Source organism: Podarcis muralis, chromosome 3 (assembly GCF_964188315.1).
Source record: "Podarcis muralis chromosome 3, rPodMur119.hap1.1, whole genome shotgun sequence".
Lineage (NCBI taxonomy): Eukaryota > Metazoa > Chordata > Lepidosauria > Squamata > Lacertidae > Podarcis > Podarcis muralis.
The window spans coordinates 12747332-12764764 of NC_135657.1; the positions used below are offsets into that span (position 1 = coordinate 12747332).

Genomic DNA, 17433 nt, shown 5'->3' on the forward strand with positions numbered 1-17433 from the left:
GGGGGAGGCGATGCGGGAGGGCTGGGCTTCATAAGGCCGTTGCTTTCCCCCCCCTCCCTTTCCTTCCTTTGAAGAGAAACGCAGCTGGTCAGCAGCGGATGCTTTTAAGGAGAGGGGACCCATACGGTAAATTGCAAAGCTCTCCTCCCTTTCCCCTTGTCCTCCTCTTGCAAGCGCGGTGGAAAGGCATCCGCATTGCACGCAGAAGGTCCCGTGTAGGTGGATGCATGTCCGAATAGGGTTGGGAAAGAGCTGCTGCCTGTCAGTGCGAGCCATGCTGAGTTACATGGGCCGCTGGTCTCGGTATAAGGCAGCTACCAGTGTTCCCAGCCGCGGCTATACCTTGCCTGCTGTGCAGGAGGACCCACGGGCTCTAGGGGGCCAACCAAACCCAGAAACAGAATATTTAAATTGCAGCATTCTAACATAACTTCATCATGTCAATTCATAGTACATGCAAAGGTGCATCTATTAATTTCATTTATATATATATATATGCGCAGCACGGACGCGGGGGGCGCTGTGGGTTAAACCACAGAGCCTAGGACTTGCCAATCAGAAGGTCGGCGGTTCGAATCCCCGTGACGGGGTGAGCTCCCGTTGCTCGGTCCCTGCTCCTGCCAACCTAGCAGTTCGAAAGCACGTCAAAAGTGCAAGTAGATAAATAGGTACCACTCCGGCAGGAAGGTAAACGGCGTTTCCGTGCGCTGCTCTGGTTCGCCAGAAGCAGCTTAGTCATGCTGGCCACATGACCCGGAAGCTGTACGCCGGCTCCCTTGGCCAATAAATGAGCACCGCAACCCCAGAGTTGGCCACGACTGGACCTAATGGTCAGGGGTCCCTTTACCTTTACCTATATATGCACAGCATACTTCATTGAGTTTCTGCTCACAATGATGATACAAGCCTGGATATTGGGATAGAATCAAAATAAATGGGGGGAGAGTACTGAAACGTGTTTCCAGTAGGGCCCATAACAAATATGACTACCAAGTGCATTCCCAGATCCCACTCACCCCATCGCGCTGCCCGCAGTATGAGGGCGAGTGAGCAAGCAGAGATGAAGCGGCCAGTGCCTCTTTTTGCCTATAAGAGGAGCCCTGCTGTATCAAGCTAACAGGCCCATCTAGTCCAGCATCTATGTTCTCACCGGTGGCCAATGAGATGCCTATGGGAGGTTAACAGTCAGGACCGTATTGCAGTGGTTCTGTCCCTCCACCAACAGGGAAATGTAAAATTCAGTGTAAACAAGTGTAAAGTGATGCATGTCAGGGCAATACACACACACACACACAGTGGTACCTTGGGTTAAGTACTTAATTCGTTCTGGAGGTCCATTCTTAACCTGAAACTGTTCTTAACCTGAAGCACCACTTTAGCTAATAGGGCCTTCTGCTGACACCGCGCCGCTGGAGCACGGTTTCTGTTCTTACCGTGAAGCAAAGTAAGGTAATATTTCTGGGTTAGCGGAGTCTGTAACCTGAAGTGTCTGTAACCTGAAGCGTATGTAACCCGAGGTACCACTGTATATACACACACACACACACACACACACACACATTACACAAGTTGTTAATATGTTCAGAAGGGGAAGAGAGGTTGCTATTTATAATTTTATTGTTAATAGTCACTGACAACAGTTGTGGATTGGCTGCTTCAATTGCAAAATAAAAGTGGCATTTTATGCATTCTTAACGTAATGTGTTGTTTGGCCCTCAGTAGAGGTGACAGTGCAATTATTGTGCATGCCTACCTACAAGTAAGAATTTCTGGAGTAGCCCTGTTGGTTTCATACAACAAAACCAATAAAATGAGACTTATGGCACCCTTAAGAGACTATACTATTTTGCAAACTTCAAAAGTTCATGCCATAATAGATTTATTAGTCTTTGAGGTCCACAAGACTCCTAGTTTTACCTGTGAGTAGGTCCACTGAGTTGAACAACACAAATACTTTAAAACCCTTCAAAATAAGGGCTGAAAACTTGGATAAAAATGGAAGGTTTTGCCTGGCACCTAAAACTAGACAAAGATGATGTCAGATAACCTCCTTGGGGTGAGCAGTCCACAAGTGGGGATTCCACCACTGAAAAGGCCATCTTGTGAAAAGGCCCACCCTCTGGGAGGGTTTCAAATGACAATTTCTGGGTCTGGGTAGTTCATCAGGGGAAAGGTGTTCCTTGAGGTATGTAAGGTTCCCTGAGCCATGTAAAGTTTTATAGGTCAAAGCAGCACTTTTAATTGAGCCCTGAAACTAAAAGGTAGTCAGATTGTCTCAGGTGCTCAGATTATCTTGCCCTGGTGATCAGCCTAGCTGCTGAATTCTGCAGCAGCTTCACTTTCTGAACGGTCCAAAAAGCAGCCCCATTTATAATGTATTGTGGAAATCTATCCTGGAGGTTACCAGAGCATAGATGGCAGATTTTAGCCTATCCCTGTGTAGATACAGGGCCACCGTTGTCCTACACGCTATTCCGGCTTCTGTTAAGCCTAAAAAAATGTTAATTCGTGAGACATTTGAAACTTGTGTCAGTCAAGCATAATTGTAGAATTTCACTCGCCTTTTTCATCTGGGGCCTGGTTTGTCCGTGCCAGTTCTCAGACATCAGTGCATTTTGAAGCAAGACTTCAAATGTCAATGAGATCCAAAGCGATATCTTTATCACACAGGCTTCAAAACACTTCCCTCAGATTAGTTTATAAACGAGATAAGTTTGCAATTTCTACTTCAAAAAGTGTAATTTTTTGCTGAGATAACTTATTGTCGACATCCTGATCTGCGCTAACTTTGTCAACGTGTGTTTTCATTTTCCCTCTGTCTTTTGTTGTTGTTGCTAGGATTCTGTTCAAATGGATTTCATGGAAGCTTACTCCGACAGGTGCTCTGCGGTTGGGCTTGCAGCGAGAGAAGGCAATGCCAAGCAACTGAAGAAGCTTATCAAGCAGGGGTATAGTGTTGATGTCCCCGATAACAGGGGCTGGATGGCAATCCATGAAGCAGCATTTCACAACGCAAGTGAATGTCTGAAGCTCTTAATTCGCGCAGGTAAAGGAAAACACGATCTCATACAAAAACAGTGCCTTAGGATCCACTGTTCTCCAGTACAGTGGTACCTCGGGTTATGTTACCTTCGGGTAACGTAATTTTGGGTTGTGAACATGGCAAACCCAGAAGTGTATACTTCCGCATTTCGCTGTGCGCACATGCTCTATCGTGCTGCGCATGTGGGCAGAAGCTGTGCCTCTGGATACAGACTTTACGGGGTAAGTATGGACCCCTGGGACAAATTGCTGTATTTTTCACTCTATAAGATGCACCAGACCACAAGACGCACCTAGTTTTTGGAGGAGGAAAACAAGAAAAAAAAAATTCTGAATCTCAGAAGCCAGAACAGCAAGAGGGATCGCTGCGCAGTGAAAGCAGCAATCCCTCTTGCTGTTCTGGCTTCTGGGATAGCTGCGCAGCCTGCATTCGCTCCATAAGACGCACACACATTTCCCCTTACTTTTTAGGAGGGAAAAAGTGAGTCTTTTAGAGCAGAAAATATGGTAAGTTCGTATCTGGAGGGTCCACTGTACTGGAGTCCAGAAATTCAGAATCTACAATGTATCTGGCATCTCCTACTGGTAAATGCTACACAAATTATGGGCTATGCATTCTTAATTAGGGAGGGAACATAGGAAGCTGCCTTATACAGAGCTGAATCTAGTGCATCTAGTGGAGCATTGTCTGGAGTTATTGGCAGCAGCTTTCCTTGGTATCAGACAGGAGCTTTTTATCAGCCCTGCCCAGCTTTAGGAACACAGGAACTTCTGCCTACAAGCTCTACCCCGGATCTACAGTCCTTCCCCAACTAGCAATAAACAAAGGCAAATTGGCAGTGGACCTTTTGCCTTGCAGTATTCATGTCGAGTAGCAATCGATAGCTGGTGTAGCATGATAGCTAATGCTTCAATCCTAATCTCACTTAACCTGGGAGTAAACCCTGTTGGATTCAGTAGGATTTAGGTAAAGGATCGCCGAAGAATTGATGCTTTTGAATTATGGTGCTGGAGGAGACTCTTGAGAGTCCCATGGACTGCAAGAAGATCAAACGCATCCATTCTTAAGGAAATCAGACCTGAGTGCTCACTGGAAGGACAGATCGTGAAGTTGAGGCTCCAATACTTTGGCCACCTCATGAGAAGAGAAGACTCCCTGGAAAAGACCCTGATGTTGGGAAAGATGGAGGGCACAAGGAGAAGGGGACGACAGGATGAGATGGTTGGATAGTGTTCTCGAAGCTACAAACATGAGCCTGACCAAACTGCGGGAGGCGGTGGAAGACAGGAGTGCTTGGCGTGCTCTGGTCCATGGGGTCACGAAGAGTCGGACACGACTAAACGACTAAACAACAACAAAGGGACCCCTGACCATTAGGTCCAGTCGTGACCGACTCTGGGGTTGCGGCGCTCATCTCACTTTATTGGCCGAGGGAGCCGGCATACAGCTTCCGGGTCATGTGGCCAGCATGACTAAGCTGCTTCTGGCGAACCAGAGCAGCGCATGGAAACGCTGTTTACCTTCCCGCCTATTTATCTACTTGCACTCTGATGTGCTTTCAAACTGCTAGGTGGGCAGGAGCAGGGACCGAGCAACGGGAGCTCACCCCGTCGCGGGGATTCGAACCGCCGACCTTCTGATCGGCAACTCCTAGGCTCTGTGGTTTAACCCACAGCGGCACCCGCGTCCCTTTTAGTAGGATTTACTTGGTGAGAATTGCTGTATAGGAAACTGCTGTAAATCAAGAAGTCTCTGGTTTAAAATCTCACCTCTGCTGTGGTTTTCCAAGTCAAACTCCTATGATCAGTCACGTGATCAGTCCGCTTTTCTTCATGAAACAACTCTTGCCGTAATAGCTTTGTGGCGGGTTCAGCATAGGGAGGTCTTGTGGGATGCCCAACATTGCATTGGGTTTAGCTGTTTGTTTGATGCATGAGCTGCTTTTCTATGTAAATTCACCCAAAAGGTGGCATAAAGTACAAACCGCAACTAGCAGTCATCTCAAACTTGCACAATAGAACCAAAGAAAGTAATAATTTGTTAAAACCCTTTTAAAAGTTAGAGCTAGTTAGGAGTTTGCAATATGGCGGCTAACAGATTGGGGTTGAATCCTGAGAAGACAGAAGTACTGTTTTTGGGGGACAGGAGGCGGGCAGGTGTGGAAGGCTCCCTGGTCCTGAATGGGGTAACTGTGCCCCTGAAAGACCAGGTGCGCAGCCTGGGAGTCATTCTGGACTCACAGCTGTCCAGGTCACAGCTCACAGGTCAATTCTGTGTCCAGGGGAGCTGTCTACCAGCTCCATCTGGTACGCAGGCTGAGACCCTACCTGCCCACAGGCTGTCTCGCCAGAGTGCTGCATGCTCTGGCTATCTCTCACTTGGACTACTGCAATGCGCTCTATGTGGGGCTACCTTTGAAGGTGACCTGGAAACTGCAATTAACCCAGAATGTGGCAGCTAGACTGGTGACTGGGAGCGGCTGCCGAGACCATATAACACCAGTTTTGAAAGACCTACACTGGCTCCCAGTACGTTTCTGAGCACAATTCAAAGTGTTGGTGCTAACCTTTAAAGCCCTAAACGGCCTTGGCCCAGTATACCTGAAGGAGTGTCTCCACCTCCATCGTTCTGCCCGGACACTGAGGTCCAGCACGAGGGCCTTCTGGCGGTTCCCTCACTGTGGCTCAGGGGTAGATCACTTGCCTTGTGAAGCTGAGAAGGTCATCAGTTGTCCTAGCTCCTCACTTCTTTACATCCAGCCCATCAAAGCCAATGTAAGCTTATCTTCTCCTACTGCTTCCACTTCAAAATGAAGGATTTCCTGTTTTCTAATGCTATTTTGCAATGCTCTTTTTTATTTTATTATATCGTCTCCAGCACCCTCTGATAGCTACATAAGATCAAAGACATTTGAGGGCACTTGCCCATTGCATCTTTCTGCAAGTCGAGGAAGTTTGGAGTGCGTTGCTATTCTTCTGGAATCTGGAGCTGATCCCAATGAGCTTACGAATGATGCAAGCACACCATTATTCTTAGGTGAGCACACCCCATTCTGAAAATACCCTGGCCCAAAAATAATTGAAATAATTTACTTAACCTAAAATTAGACAGTATTTGTGGAGAACCGGCAGATGTCAGTGTTACTCAAGGAATGGCAAAATGCTGCAGTGTTTTGAAACAACTTGTATGGAGGTATCTTCTCCTAGGGGTGAGTTGTTGTTTGGGTCTTGGGCTGGAGGTGGGGAGAGGGACTATAAACTCCGACCTTTTCCCCAATCTGTATTCGTGGATCCTGCAACTGGGGGATATGACCACTGGTGGGGATGGACTGCAGCAATTTTGGTATACAAATGACTGGTAGGAGTGCTTGGCTAGAACTGGGGAGTAATCAGCTGGGAAGACTGAGAGTTCAGTGGCTAAGAATGTTTCACAGAAGCAGGTGCACCCTTGACCATAGTCAGTCTGCCTGAGGCTGATAGGCTGGAGTTCAACATTTGAAGGGCCTCAAGGTTCCCTGCTCCTGGAGTCTGTGCTCTATCCCAGCTCCTGGCAGCCTAGCAGTTCAAAAGCACACCAGGGCAAGAAGATAAGTAGGTACCACTGTGGCGGGAAGGTAAACGGCGTTTCCATGTGCTCAGGTTCCCGTTGCGCCAGAAGTGGTTTAGTCCTGCTGGCCACATGACCCAGAAAGCTGTTTCCGGACAAAAGCCGGCTCCCTCGGCCTGAAAGTGAGATGAGTGCCGCAACCGTTCACCGGACTTAACCATCCAGGGGTCCTTTACCCTTTACTTTTAATGTCTCGTTCAGCTATTTTTGTAGACCGTAGCATTTTTATGAACCATGTTTATGAAAACATAGCATGCTGAGACAAGGTGTTTTGGCGTCTACAGCCTTTTTTCTTTGCGGCTGGAACGCATCTGTTTAACATTTTCTGCCCTTTGGAGTATTCCCAGGAATATTTTTTTCTTCTAAAATATTCCCTTTTTTATGTGGTTTGTTGACAATGCTCTCCATTGGGTCTGCTGTGTAAACTGGAGTATCTTCACATGTCTGTTTCTTCAGTAATCTTTTCTTCTTCTTTACATTTTGCTGAAGAAATGATTCTAAATAGGAAGAAAATGTTTTAAGCATTAGTGCTAGGAGCGGCAAGGGTGCACAAATGCAGTTGCGCTTTCTTAGCTCAGCCCATACATTTGTGGGAAATGCAAAGGAAGAAACATGTGGGGTCTCATTTCTGACCTCATGCCAGGCTTCAGAGATACAGTGGTACCTCCTGTTACAGACAGAATCCGTTCTGGAGCTCTGGTAGGATCCCAAGGTTTCCGCAACCGGAGGGACTGCTTTTGCGCATGCGGACGTGGCGAAACACTTCCGGGGTTGCCACTTTTGCAACCCAAAGTTCATGTTACCCGAGGGTAATGTAAACCAAGGTGCTACTGTACTGAAGCAAGAAGGTTACTGGCCATGCATAGCCCTTTGGGCATGAAACCCACTCATCTTCCAAGTTGAGGGAGAGTCAAGATAGCGGCTACCACAAATTTTGGGCCTGCTACCCAAGCCAGCCAAAACCTCTACAACCTGATAGGGCTAGACTGATAATAGATTTGAATCTGCTGATGGATTTCTGGGTAACTTGTAGTAGATCAATAAGTGTAACTGGCTCCCAGTTGTAGTAGCAACTCAAAGGCTTTCTCTCCCGCCTGAGTTTGGCTATTGGAATCACGACTGTCCTAATTCAGATAGTGTTTTATAAGCAGGTCTTCCCAGTGCATAAGACAGGGGTTGTGGTAGGCAACAAATTCCTGAGCCACCATTTTGCATCTGGCTCTGGTACAAACAGAAGAGGCCGTTGGATCAGGCCAGTGGTCTGTGTACTCCAACTTGCTGTTCTAACAGTGGCCAACCAGATAACAACAAGAAGCCTGTTAGCAGTACCTGGCCACAACAGCTCTCTTTCCACTTGTGATTCCCAGAAAGTTGACAACAGAGTTGGGACGTAGTCATTATGGCTAGCAGCCTTAGACCAGTGATGGCCAAACTTGGCCCTCCAGCTGTTTTGGGACTACAATTCCCATCATCCCTGACCACTGGTCCTGTTAGCTAGGGATGATGGGAGTTGTAGTCCCAAAACACCTGGAGGGCCAAGTTTGGCCATCACTGCCTTAGACCTTCCTCATAGTCTTCTGGATCGTCAGAAGAAGTGTAGGTAATGAGAGTTTTTCCTATCTTCACAATAGCTTGTTGGATCTCAGCTTCAAAGTATAATGTCCCTAGTTCCTGAATCAGGAAGTCCTTTTGTTGAGTGCTCACCAAGAAAGTGCCACCTATGTTATTATTCTGGAGAGGGGTCATAGCTCAGTGGTTGGGTCAGTTGAAGTCCGAAAGGTTAAAGGGCCGTTTAGTGGAGGTGGCAATAGAAGAAAGAGATTCACTTGGTGGCAGTGGTAAAGTTAATACATTTGTACAACTCCGAATTTTGCAATTCAGGTTCCTGGCTGAGTAAGGTGTATGGAAATGAATATACTGTGGTAAAGTGTGCATGAAAACGCACACATTAGTGAAAATAACATACAAAAATTTCATCTGTTGGTTTGCAAAAAATGTGCATGTGAGGGAAAATCGCATAGAAAAATGTGTATATTAGGTGAAAATTGCACTAAAGCGTTGATGAACTCTCATAAGAACTTTTTATTTTCAATCGCTAACTGGTGTCGAAATACAGTTAACTGAATCAAAGACTGAAAGAAACCAAAATGCACTTTTTCATTTTCTGTCTTAAGATTACAGAAAATAAAGAAACGCCTTCCTCCCCAGCTCAATCTTTATTAATGCTCAGTTTTTTAAAAATGTGATGGTGTTTTTTGGCTATAAAGTATGGCCAAGAAAAAGAAAAGGCTATGTATTTCGGAAAATGGTTTGTCTGCATATTCTCAAAAGGCTCAACAGATGTCTGTTGGAAGGAGACACCTTTTTTTCAAATTTGCTGCTCTGGTGAAAAAGCAAAGCAAAAGCCATAGGCTTTCAGTTGACCTAGGAGAAACTCCTTTTTGAGCGCCATTGCAAATCCTGCTTCACGTCTCTTTGCTATTCTTGGCTTTGTTGTTTGATTTTTTGTTTTGTTTTCATGTCTCAGCTGCTATTCTGTTTTCAAAGAATTTCTGACTCTCTAACCTCCTGATGTGTGGGGATTTTGGGTTGTAAGCCGGCAGAGTTAATAGATCAATGAAAAGAGTCAAGTCCACTGAGGAAGTTGAGAACAGTCAAGGCAAATTCTTGGCTTAATAGGGAGAAGAAATCTGCTTGGCAGTTCTGTGAGATTTCCAGAATCAGAGAAGCAAAAGCTTAGAAAGGGGGCATGTTCTGAGTTTATTTCCTTCCTTGGTTTCAAATAAATACTTCCACAGAGACTGTTCCGTTAAAGTACCTGTCTTTAAGAAGTCTGTGCATTAGTGATTATAAAATTCATTCAGGGTTACAAAAAAATATGCTGTTCCTTCAATGTACGTGCCGTATCATGTTTTGTTTCCAGAGGGGTAGTTGTGTGAGTCTGTGGCAGAATTTTGAGGGAGTGCTGGGGCGCCGGTCACAAAATGGCTGCCGTGGAAGAGACAGGCCAAAACACAAAATGGCAGCATGGGGAAGATTTGGCCGAACTCAAACTTGGAGAGACAACCACCCATGACAAGGTTATGCTTACTAGAGACTGACTTATTTTGAAACAAAAGCTCAGAGTTTCCCGTTCCTGCCAAGGGACACTTCTGGAAGTTCCCCCCTTCCTTTTTAAAAAAATCATCCTTTATTATTTTATTCACATGTTATACATTCTTTACAACAAACAACTCCAGAATAAACAGACAACTCCAAAATAAAATCATATGTAACAAAACCATAAGTCTCATGTTTTCATTTACACTGATCTCCTCTCCAATACGTTTACTTGATATTTCTTGCTGCTTTCTGCTTTCCTTATAGAATCTTTATGAAAATTTAAATCTCTTAAATCCTATACCAATCTTTAACAATTTCAATTATTCCCTTCACCTCCCTCCCCCACAGCCCAGTACTTCCCTCCACCCATGTGCGATCTTCTTTACCTACTATTATTTTTGTTATTGTTGCGTTATTCACTTTATTTGTTATTCCACCCTTAATATATTATTATTATCCTATCTCCTTGTGCCTTTTAAACTTTTAAAGGCTCCTGGAAGTTTTCATGGGCAACATGGCACCCACAGGTGCTGGGTTGGCAACCCTGTTCAGTTAATTTTCATGGAAGAAAAACTAGAATAGACATTTTGTTCCCCTCCTCTCTTCTGTCCTCTCCCAGTACTTTTTGGTCTTAAGGACATCTGTTCTTTTAAAAAAAGAAATGAAAGATTGCCGTTATTTCCAGTAGCAAACTAGCTTTGCGACTGGAGGGCTGTAACTCAGTGACTGCGTACATGCTTTGCATTCTATTATTATTATTATTATTATTATTATTATTATTATTATACAGAAGGTTCAGTCCCAGGTGTCTTCAGGTATGACTGAGAAACAGCCACTTCCAGTCGCAATAGAAAATACTGAGCTACGTAGATTAATGCTCCATCTTTCTGTCGTCTTCTATATTTCCACACCCAATTAAAGGAAATTGCTTTATTCACGGATAACACTGAATTTTGCTAAAAAATTTTTGCTGTTGTTGTTGACTGCATTAAACACTTGTTGGAAGGGCAGAGTTAAATCAGTAACTAATGATTTTAAATTATGGCTCTGTTGTAGGTATTTCTATGAGACCAGGGTCATCCTGTACAATGGATGGGCATGTATATTTTAATGAACGGAACAGAATGAAAAATTATGAGTCATGCGGGGGGAGAGAAATGTACGCGCATAAACTGAGCAGTGTTAAACTTACATTTTAGTTGCTCTTTTGTTTTATAGATGCTTTTTTGACTTGTTAACCCTATAGTATGACTTACCGCTGTAATTGTGATGTTTAGCTTGTTTTTTAAGTTGCTGGTTTGTTAATAGTGTTTTATAGATTGTAATCGTTTGGCTGATGACTTGTTAATTATATTATACAATTTATGCTGTACTTCTAATGCTCTGCTCTGTTGATGTTATTTATTGTTTGACCAGTCTTAGAATTACATCTCTTCCCCTGCCCCCCCCGTCATCCTTGCTGCTATCAATAAGTTTTTGTCCTATTCCTAGAGCTCCGATTTAACACAGTATTTCACAAAACCTAATAGCACAGTTAATGCTGCAGTTGGGAGGGCATAACCCACAATTTCTTTCATGTTATTTATCACAGCTTTCCTATCCCCCCCCCCCGAAGTTTTAGTTTACAGTGCTGCCAGACACACATTGATTTTTATTTTTATTACTTACCTGTGGCCTTTTCAGACCGACTTTTTGATTTCTCTCGGGAGCGAAGGACTACTGAAGTAAAATGTTAAAGAAATCCTCGCTCGCCGAGCCAGGTTTACATATTCTATTAAAAAAAAAAATGTTACAGGAGAGACTGTCATTGTGTCTGCCATCTGTAAAAGGTGGGCTTAAGCTGCCGATGAAGCCGCAGAAAATGATTGGGCACGACTCTGATGTTTCCAAAGTCGCCTGGGAGCGAAGGAAAAGCGATCACATTTCTTCTCATGGAGATGGGGAATCTGCTGAGAGAGATAAGCTGATGACGTGTCCCTTCTTCAGCTTTGTGGTTGTTAAAATCCAGCAGTGGTCAAAATTGTTGTTTAGTCATTTACCGTATTTTTCGCCCTATAGGACGCACTTTTCCCCCTCCAAAAATGAAGGTGAAATGTGTGTGCGTCCTATGGGGCGAATGCAGGCTTTTGCTGAAGCCTGGAGAGCGAGAGGGGTCGGTGCGCACCGACCCCTCTCGCTCTCCAGGCTTCGCGGACCTCTCCGCAAGCAGCGGGAGCGCTCCCGCTGCTTGCGGAGAGTTGCCGGCATGCCGAAGCCTGCGCGCGCTGAGATCAGCGCGTCCAGGCTTCGCGGACCTCCCCGCAAGCAGCGGGAGCCAGCGCTGGGCTCCCACGGCTTGCAGAGAGCTGCCTCTTTGGGGGCTGGGGTCGGGGGAAGCTCGGGGCTCCCCCGCCCCAGCCCCGCGCCTGGGAAAAAATAATAATTCCCCCCCCTTTATTTCCCCCCCAAAAAACTAGGTGCGCCTTATGGGACGGTGCATCCTTTAGGGCAAAAAATACGGTAGTTGTGTCCGACTCTTCGTGACCCCATGGACCAGAGCACGCCAGGCACTCCTGTGTTTCACTGCCTCCCGCAGTTTGGTCAAACTCATGCTGGTAGCTTCGAGAACACTGTCCAACCATCTCGTCCTCTGTCGTCCCCTTCTCCTTGTGCCCTCCATCTTTCCCAACATCAGGGTCTTTTCCAGGGAGTCTTCTCTTCTCATGAGGTGGCCAAAGTATTGGAGCCTCAGCTTCACGATCTGTCCTTCCAGTGAGCACTCAGGGCTGATTTCCTTCAGAATGGAGAGGTTTGGTTTTCTTGCAGTCCATGTGACTCTCAAGAGTCTCCTCCAGCACCATAATTCAAAAGCATCAATTCTTCGGCATCAGCCTTCTTTATGGTCCAGCTCTCACTTCCATACATCACTACTGGGAAAACCATAGCTTTAACTATACAGACCTTTGTTGGCAAGGTGATGTCTCTGCTTTTTAAGATGCTATCTAGGTTTGTCATTGCTTTTCTCCCAAGAAGCAGGTGTCTTTTAATTTCGTCAAAATTAGGAAATGACAGTTATGCACCAGGGGTTAGCCCTGCCCAGACCTTGAACCTGAGGTCTCCTCAGATGAGCAGCAAGGGGAACAGGACCCTCCCGTCAAGGCTGTCCGTGAGCCTGAGGAACCATCACATCTGGGCACTCCTGACCAAGGACCGGAGGTCCCCAAAACACCTGTCAGCTCTCAGGTTCCACCACCTTCATCTCCTCCATGGGCCGCAGAAGCAGAGGATGATGGACCAGTTGGGCTGTAACAGGAAACCATGCTTTCTTCTTACTGCCCGAGCCTCCCGCTTGCCCATTCCCCTTCCCTCTTCCTTACATAGCCACAGGGCCGGATTTAGGTTTGATGAGGCCCTAAGCTACTGAAGGTAATGGGGCCCTTTATATGTCCAGCTGTCCTTTGTCAGCAACAAATTGTCATTTTTGTGTGTGTTGAATATATGCTATATGCTAATTTATGGACCTAATAGGTATCTAAAGCCAGTTGCACATGCAGAATGCAGGTACCCTATATATAGAAATGAGCAAACCAGTGATATTTTAGGGAGCAGATTCGCAGGCGGGGCCCATTACTTACATCATAGGAGCCTACACAACACAAAACACTGTTGCTGTATGTAGGTTTTAATTTATTTGTTTTTTATCTTATATTTTGGAAATGTACGTCCAGTTTTTTTTCCCTTTAAATTTTTTTTGGGGGCCCCAAGAGAGTGGGGCCCTAAGCTATAGCTTGTTTAGCTTATACGTAAATCCGGCACTGCATAGCCACAAGGAAGGAACCAAAAGCTTTTGTTTCCACTTTAAAATTAAGCACTATTTCCCATTACACCTGAATGTGAGGAACTGTGGTTTGTTGGAAGAAAACCAGGATCAAGCTGTGGTTTCGGACTCTGGCCTGCTCAAACAAACCACAGTTTCCCGAGTTTGGAGGTAAAGTGGAACATATTGTTTAAAAGTGGTAGCAAAAGGTTCTGATCTCATCCTTGTGCACAAGAGGAGGATGGTGAAGGAAATATGTTGAGCTCAACACTTCCATGTTGTTGTTGTTCTTCTGTCAATGTTCTTCTTGTTGTTTCTGTATTTATTACCTACCCTTCACCACAAGGTCCCAGGGTGGATTGCCAGTGTAAAACACAACATTAAAAACAGATAGCATGCACAGCCAGAGTGAGTCTTAAATATACTGTATTTTTCGGTGTATAAGGCTAGGTTTTTTTTTACTAAAAATAATGCTAAAAAGGGGGGTAGTCTTATACACGGGGGCAACCTCCCTCCATTTTCTTAATTCTGAGTCCCCCAAATTAGGGGGCATCTTATACACGGGGGCGTGTTATACACAGAAAAATACGGTACAGATTTCAAATGTCAAAAGGCCAGGGTAAAGAGGTGTGTCTTCACCATATGATGAAAGCTGATAATGTACAGTTCACTGGCTGCCTAGGAAGTTGCAAATCTTTTACTCCAAAGCAGACATCTATTGGAAATGATTTTTTTTTTTACATTTCCTTTTTATGCAGGTAAGTCGAGGGTTGTGCAGTGCTGCACGACTACTTAAGAGAATTAATTCTGACTTCAGTAGTGGATGGAAAACAGCATTCTGATGATGGTGTTGATTATGATGAACGTATGTGGTGCAGCTGATAAGAATAATGGTTTTTAACCCTCTGTTTATAGCTGTTCAAAATGGACACGTTGCCGTGATAAAGCTCCTCCTTCAACAAGGAGCAAATATTAATGGTCCCCACTGTTGGTCTGAATGGAATTCTCTGCACCAAGCTGCTTTTCAGGTAATCTATAAATCCATAATTTCATTTCCATATAAATAAAGTTTTACTCTTTCTCCTTCTCTCTCTTAAAATGGCAGCTTTGTGTAGTCTTTGCATGCTGTTCCTTTTGGTGATTTATGACAGCCGGGTGCAGAAAAGTCAGTTTAAATGCAAATGATCGTTCTGAATACGGCAGGAATTGTGCCGAGCGTTAAACACAGCGAGCATGTTAAAATATTTAAAGTATTACACGTGTTTTAAGAAATGATCAGGCATAACATGGGTGATAAATCTGTTGTTGAACATTAATTTGCTTGAAATAATTCTTTTGTCCCGATGCACTGGGGCTCCTCAAACAACAGGCAGAGGAGTTTCAGTATTTAAAAGGTAAAATACAAGCTGGAGAGTTTCATTGCCTGCAATTCCCTGCCCAAGCCAACCTCCAAAGTTCTTTGGCACAGAATGCTCTCTGAACTGCTAGAGCAGCGGGCGTTCTGGGCTGGGCCTTGCAGAATCCCGTGACTTTGATAGATTAGGCTTTAAATATAAATTTCTCCTCCGTCCCTATTTTCAGAGTGGTTGAGGGAGGGAGACACTACTAAGCGCTGGGAACCACGAACAACGGCACGGTACTCAATGCAAATACACTTCGAGATCTCGCTCTGTTTTTAACAACAATGAACTCCTTTTTTACCCACTTTCAGAACTACCCGGAGATATTGAAATTACTCCTCAACAATGGAGCCAAAAAAGAATGTGTGGATGATTTTGGGATCACCCCTTTATTTGTTGCTGCGCAGTATGGGAAGCTGGAAAGTTTAAGGATACTTATATCATACGGTAACCCTTTTCTGTTTCTGTGAAGTGCTGTCTTTCTGCAGATTTCCTTGGTGTATGCTGGGGTGTGAATAACAGTATTGGTATTGTTTAATAGAAGTGGCTTATTAACAAAGTGAATGTTTCAAGGAGAAGAGTTGTAGCTCAGGGTTAGACCACCAGCTGCAGGTCGTAGCAGAGACCTGTAGCTTAGATAGCCTTTAAAAGTTTTAAAATAAATTTATGGAGGGATTTGTTGTTGTTATTTTGTTGCATTATAAAAAGAAAAGTAATAGATTTACATCTCCATAAAATGCAAAACAGTTTAAAAAATAATGACGGCATTTAACTAAGACGTTGCACTAATGCAAGAATTAGCTACAGCGCAACCAGGTATCCCTTCTCTCCTCACCTGTGCATGTCTGCATCATCCCCAAATCTGCTCTGGAGGACCAAAAAAGGTTTAGGGGGCAAGTGATGAGAGGAGAAGAGAAGAGTTGAGAATAGAAGAGTGTTCTGTTGCCGAGGGAGAAATCTGGGCACTGATGGACTGACATGCGTAACACGATATTGACTACAATCTTAAAGAACAAGAAATACAGTGGTACCTTGGGTTAGGTACTTAATTCGTTCCGGAGGTCTGTTCTTAACCTGGAACTGTTCTTAACCTGAAGCACCACTTTAGCTAATGGGGCCTCCCGCTGCTGCCGCCGCGCTGCCGGAGCACGATTTCTGTTCTCATCCTGAAGCAAAGTTCTTAACCTGAAGACCATTTCTGGGTTAGTGGAGTCTGTAACCTGAAGCGTATGTAACCTGAAGCATATGTAACCCGAGGTACCACTGTATAAGACCAAATTCCTAAAAAAAACCATATGACCAATAATACTCTAGAAAGAACAGATCCGACCCCTCCCCACGAGAAAATGAGTACCTTAGTAAAGGCCAGAGTCATATCAAGGTGCAATCCAAGAAGCTTGGGCAAGAAGGGTAGTCCTAAAGCTGGTGTCTGAAAGCTGACCATGTTGATGCCAGGCGTTTTTCCCTTGGGAGAACATTCCACAAATGGAGAACCACTACTGGGGAAAAAAACCCTCGTTATTGCATTGCCACCTTCTGAACCTCTCTCAAAGGAGGCACACAGAGAAGGGCCCCTGGTGATGACTGAAGGGCCGGGGAAGTTGTAATGAAACCTCCACATTTGTAGGCAGTGTATCTCTGATGATCAGATATAGAGGGGATATTTGTTAATGTCATAATCTGCTTTTGAGCATTCATTTTTTTTAAGTTTTTTAAATTCAAAATTAAAACAAGACATATTATCCAAAAACATATCATCCTTGTCCCCCCCCCCATTTTTCCTCCCTCCCCCTCTCCCACACAAAACCCACCCGCCCCCCACCCCCCGACTTCCCTCAGTTCCAGTCTTTGATTTCTCTAAAAATGCTGTTTTCTGCATGTTACAAAGTTGTAGAGATCCTCAAACTATTTAGCTGATTGTTATCAATAAAAAGTTTGCGAATGTTCATTCAAAACCTGCCAAGGAGTCCAGGTCGCTTTGTTGCGTCTTCAGATACTTTGTAAAGGGTCCCCATTCATCCTTAAAGTCACAGTTATCCTTGTCCCGTAGCTTACCGTATTTTTCGCTCTATAAGACGCACCAGACCATAAGACACGCCTAGTTTTTGGAGGAGGAAAAAAAGAAAAAAAATATTCTGAATCTCAGAAGCCAGAACAGCAAGAGGGATCGCTGTGCAGTGAAAGCAGCAATCCCTCTTGCTGTTCTGGCTTCTGGGATAGCTGCGCAGCCTGCATTCGCTCCATAAGACGCACACACATTTCCCCTTACTTTTTAGGAGGGAAAAAGTGAGTCTTATAGAGCAAAAAATACGGTATATGTCAGTTTTGCCAGTTCTGCATACTCTGTCAATTTTTCTTGCCATGATTCTTTAGTTGGGGTTCCTTCAGTCTTCCATCCTTCTGCTGCCAGAACTCTCACGGCCGTTGTCGCATACATGCTTTTGAGCATTCACAGGCATCTGGCAAGGCCAGATGGGCCCTTAGTT

At 44.7% G+C, this 17433-nt stretch overlaps 1 protein-coding gene across 4 annotated transcripts in view; it reads left to right on the forward strand.

The window, feature by feature from the left end:
* The window catches only part of ASB3 (ankyrin repeat and SOCS box containing 3), a 47054-nt gene that overhangs the window by 17218 nt on the left and 12403 nt on the right, over positions 1–17433 (forward strand). For 2 of the 4 annotated variants that reach the window (XM_077925444.1, XM_077925445.1), the window contains exons 3-6: positions 2839–3046; positions 5921–6079; positions 14463–14575; positions 15259–15394. In XM_077925444.1, coding sequence (XP_077781570.1) covers positions 2851–3046; positions 5921–6079; positions 14463–14575; positions 15259–15394 — 604 coding nt within the window. In that variant the 5' untranslated portion in view covers positions 2839–2850. Of the gene's footprint in view, positions 1–8; positions 127–2838; positions 3047–5920; positions 6080–14462; positions 14576–15258; positions 15395–17433 lie in introns of those variants that run through there. The other 2 variants (XM_077925446.1, XM_077925447.1) reach the window with 2 other exon arrangements.